This window comes from Boleophthalmus pectinirostris, unplaced genomic scaffold (genome assembly GCF_026225935.1).
Source record: "Boleophthalmus pectinirostris isolate CB_2022bp ecotype Guang Dong unplaced genomic scaffold, ASM2622593v1 HiC_scaffold_1, whole genome shotgun sequence".
Lineage (NCBI taxonomy): Eukaryota > Metazoa > Chordata > Actinopteri > Gobiiformes > Gobiidae > Boleophthalmus > Boleophthalmus pectinirostris.
Genome location: NW_026570970.1, coordinates 1278286 through 1283285, shown reverse-complemented (window position 1 = coordinate 1283285; position 5000 = coordinate 1278286). Strand labels below are relative to the sequence as shown.

The following is a 5000-nucleotide window of genomic DNA, read 5'->3' as shown; positions in this document are numbered from 1 at the left end:
ACACACGTCGGACCAACGAGAGAAAAATACAGAGGCGTGTCCAGGACGTCTGTTGCCCTGGAAACAAGAGACATTTCTCGTCTTTTCCCAGAACCACAGACCAGACTGAGAGACTTCAGTGATTTTATGATAAAAACATCAGAGAAGAAGATCGACTCCATGACTGCAGCAGGTTTAGATTTATTCTCCTCTAAAGACTCGTTCTACAGTTTCTTGTTCTGGTGTTTGTGGTTCTTGGGTTTTTCTCGTTCTTCGTCTTTCAGGTTCTAACGTCTCTGTGTCTCTGGATACTCGTCTCTGATTGGTCGACACGCTGCGTCCGACACTGAAACTTCAACTTTTTCAACTCGTGACGTCGACGTCCTGGACGAGCGTCCACACAGTGTGAACGTGACCCGGACACGTCACACTCTGGTCTGAACACACTGTCTCTCACAGCGACAGCAGGAGGTGCTCCGCACATTCTAGTGGAACCACAAACTCTTGGTCCAGTTGGTTTTTGTTTGTGTCACAGTCAAATCTGCACCAGATCAAACCCACCGACGCCAACTCAGGTCAGGACCAGAGACATCAGGTCCACACCAGAAACATCAGGTCAGAACCACGAACATCAGGTCAGAACCACAAACATCAGGTCAGAACCAGAGACATCAGGTCCACACCAGAAACATCAGGTCAGAACCAGAAACATCAGGTCAGGACCAGAGACATCAGGTCAGAACCAGGGACATCAGGTCAGAACCACGAACATCAGGTCAGGACCAGAGACATCAGGTCAGAACCATGAACATCAGGTCAGGACCAGAGACATCAGGTCAGGACCAGGGACATCAGGTCCACACCAGAAACATCAGGTCAGAACCAGAAACATCAGGTCAGAACCAGAGACATCAGGTCAGAACCAGAGACATCAGGTCAGAACCAGAAACATCAGGTCAGAACCAGAGACATCAGGTCAGAACCAGAGACATCAGGTCAGAACCAGAAACATCAGGTCAGAACCAGAGACATCAGGTCAGAACCAGAGACATCAGGTCAGAACCAGGAACATCAGGTCAGAACCAGGAAACATCAGGTCAGAACCAGAACATCAGTCAGACAGAATCAGGTCAGAACCATGAACATCAGGTCAGGACCAGAGACATCAGGTCAGGACCAGGGACATCAGGTCCACACCAGAAACATCAGGTCAGAACCAGAAACATCAGGTCAGAACCAGAGACATCAGGTCAGAACCAGAAACATCAGGTCAGAACCAGAGACATCAGGTCAGAACTAGAAACATCAGGTCAGAACCAGAGACATCAGGTCAGAACCAGGAACATCAGGTCAGAACCAGAGACATCAGGTCAGAACCAGAGACATCAGGTCAGAACCAGAGACATCAGGTCAGAACCAGAGACATCAGGTCAGAACTAGAAACATCAGGTCAGAACCAGAGACATCAGGTCAGAACCAGAGACATCAGGTCAGAACCAGAAACATCAGGTCAGAACCAGGAACATCAGGTCAGAACCAGAGACATCAGGTCAGAACCAGAGACATCAGGTCAGAACCCGAAACATCAGGTCAGAACCAGAGACATCAGGTCAGAACCAGAGACATCAGGTCAGAACCAGAAACATCAGGTCAGAACCAGGAACATCAGGTCAGAACCAGAGACATCAGGTCAGAACCAGAGACATCAGGTCCACACCAACTGTTCCAGATGCATCATGGGAGGAGACATGATCATTCATCGACTCCACTTCACTCTGGAATATTGGGAAATGTTCCAAAATTCTGGACCTGAGCTGTGACCTGAGCTGTGACCTGAGTTTTTATTCCACAGTTTTGTCCGTTAGTCGTGTGACTGATTCATCTCCAGTTTAAATGCACCAAAACATCTGATCATGATCTGATTTCTGCTCCGTAAACATCTGACTCAGGTCATGTGTTCACACCTGCACAGGTTCTGACACGACTGAACCAGGACTGAACCAGGACTGAACCAGAACTGAACCAGGACTGAACCAGGACTGAACCAGAACTAAACCAGGACTGAACCAGAACTGAACCAGGACTGAACCAGGACTAAACCAGGACTGAACCAGGACTGAACCAGGACTGAACCAGAACTGAACCAGGACTGAACCAGAACTGAACCAGAACTAAACCACGACTGAACCAGGACTAAACCAGAACTGAAACCAGGACTGAACCAGGACTAAACCAGAACTGAACCAGGACTGAACCAGACTGAACAGAACTGAACCAGGACTGAACCAGGACTAAACAGGACTGAACCAGGACTGAACCAGGACTGAACCAGGACTAAACCAGGACTGAACCAGGACCAGGACTACCAGGACTAAACCAGGACTGAACCAGGACTGAACCAGGACTGAACCAGGACTGAACCAGGACTGAACCAGACTAACCAGGACTGAACCAGGACTAAACCAGGACTGAACCAGGACTGAACCAGGACTGAACCAGAACTGAACCAGGACTGAACCAGGACTGAACCAGGACTAAACCAGGACTGAACCAGGTCTAAACCAGAACTAAACCAGGACTAAACCAGGACTGAACCAGGATTGAACCAGGACTGAACCAGAACTGAACCAGGACTAAATCAGAGTATTTCAGTATTTCAGGCGACATTAGTTTTGTCAAAAGTTTCAATAATCAGATCCTGATCGATACTAAAACTACTGAAACTAGATCCTCATGTTCCTCGGGTCTGGATCCTGAAAAAGTCTAATTTTCAAGACCGAGCAGAACCTTTAGAACCTTTAGAACCTTTCCTGAATGTGTTTAGAACAATCTGGAGCTGAATCAGAACAAGAATAAGTCCAAGGACCTGGTTTAGTCTTGGCTTAGTTTAGACCTGGTTTAGATCTGATATAGTCCTGGTTTATTCCTGGTTTCCTGGTTTAGTCCTGGTTTAGACCTGGTTTAGACCTGGTTTAGACCTGGTTTAGTCCTGGTTTAGACCTGGTTTAGTCCTGGTTTAGTCCTGGTTTAGTCCTGGTTTAGTCCTGGTTTCATCCTTCTGTCTAAAAAAACCGTTTTATTCTCGTTTTGGTCAAAGAATCGAGTCTCCTCTTCGACGCGTCGGTATCGATATTTCAGTATCGCGCCGCTCACACGCCCAGAACACGCACGCGCATCCTCCATCTTACACGCGCACGTTTTACGCACAAAAAACGTTTAACCACCTCAGCCCCTCGTGCGCGCGCCCGCACTCCACGCGCGCGTCCACGAGCACCGGGACGAGCACGGATGCGCGGAGGGGCGTGGATGCTGGGGGGGGGGCGCCTGCATCCCGGGGAGCGGCGCGAGGATGCGGGAAAAAACGGGTAAAAACGACCGTGTGACCGAGCGCACGAAAAACCCGCGATCGTCCAGCGCGTGCGGGACAAATCTGACGCAAAAAACCCAAACAGAAAATAAAAAAAAACGAATCGGCTGAACGTGATGCACAGGCCCGCGCGTGGACATGGAGGAGGAGGATGCTGCTGCTGTGGAATCCGAAGAAGAAGAAGAAGCAGCAGGACAAATTCGTCAAAACTAAACGCAGTGAATCGGGTCACGCGCTGAAAACGTGCCAAACGCGATCACTGCGAGTCCAAAAAAACAACAACAAAAAAAGCGAAATAAATAAATAAATAAATAAATGCAGAGTGTCTAGGCCCGAGCGCTCACCTTGTAAACTTGTCCGTACGTTCCATTCCCGACCACCTCCACGAGCTCGAATATTCCAGCCGGATCCTGCAAGAGAAAAGCGACATTTGTGGGGATTATTTTGGGGATTTTTATTTGGGATTTTTTTTTTTATTATTATTTGGGAAGAGGGTGTGTTTGGTTTGCGAGCCCGGTCCGCCCGCCCCGCCGCCCCGCCGGCCTCCAGAGCCGAGCGCGGATTTAAAGACAAAAGAAAAACTGGAGCGGCGCCGGGGACCGTGTCAGGCGGAGTGCGGGGACGCTGCGGGACGTGCGGGGTGCGGGGTGCGGGGTGCGGGTGCGGGGTGCGGTGTCTTACCCGCAGAGACGCCAGGTCGATCTCCCCAGACTCTTCGCCGGAGACTCGTTCGCCATTTTTCGCGTTAAAAAAAACCCTCGTGTGAGACGGAGCGGCGCGTGCGGGCGGACAGAGGGGGGGCGGGAGGGGGGGTAAACGGCGGTGCGTGCGTGTGCGTGTGCTTCAGGCCCCGGGGAGCGTGGTGCATCCTCGGCGCGGCGCAGCGGGGACGGTCCGGGGCCCTGGAGCCGCGCTCTCACCGCTGATGTGGCTCCGTTAGTGTCGGAGCTGCGGGCGGGCGGGGAGCTGCGGGGCTGGAGCACGAGCGCAGGGAGGGAGGGGGGAGCGCGTGCCTCTCTCTCTCTCTCTCTCTCTCTCTCTCTCTCTCTCTCTCTCTCTCTCTCTCTCTCTCTCTCTAGCCCCGCCCCCCTCCACGCTCCTCTGCGCAGGGCCGGTGCGCGCTTTGGGCCGCACGGGCCGCACCGAGGTGGAACAGACCGAAGTAAAAAACTAGTAAAGGTTCGGTTCTGTTCGCGCTTCGGTCACAAACCAGAAAAACGTTTGGAAACACGCGGTGAAACTGTCGGTGTGTTTCCCGACACTGACTCGACCGACTCAAACAGAATTTTCAGTTACACAAATCTGTGAATATTAACGACACAAATGCAAAGATTTATGAGACAAATGTGAATATTAATGAAAGGAAGAAAAATGTTTGCAAACACGCGGTGAAACTGTCGGTGTGTTTCCCGACACTGGACTCGACCGACTCTGATCAAACTGAATTTTCAGTTTTTCAATTGTAATTTAAATTTTTTTGCAAATGAAAAATATATTTACAAACACAAATCTGTAAATATTAACAACACAAATGCAAAGATTTACGAGATAAATGTGAATATTAACGAGAAAATTGTGAATATTAACGAGACAAATGTGAAAATTAATGGACAAAAGTGAAAATTAATGAAAGGAAGGAAAACGTTTGAAAACC

At 49.9% G+C, this 5000-nt stretch overlaps 1 protein-coding gene across 1 annotated transcript in view; it reads right to left on the bottom strand.

Annotated features, from left to right (window-relative positions):
- The window catches only part of LOC110169116 (mitogen-activated protein kinase kinase kinase kinase 4-like), a 108850-nt gene extending 104574 nt beyond the window's left edge, over nt 1-4276 (bottom strand). The window contains 3 exon segments of the mRNA XM_055148798.1: nt 3691-3756; nt 4028-4053; nt 4056-4276. Coding sequence (XP_055004773.1) covers nt 3691-3756; nt 4028-4053; nt 4056-4083 — 120 coding nt within the window. The 5' untranslated portion in view covers nt 4084-4276.
- Nucleotides 4277-5000: the final 724 nt, after the last annotated feature.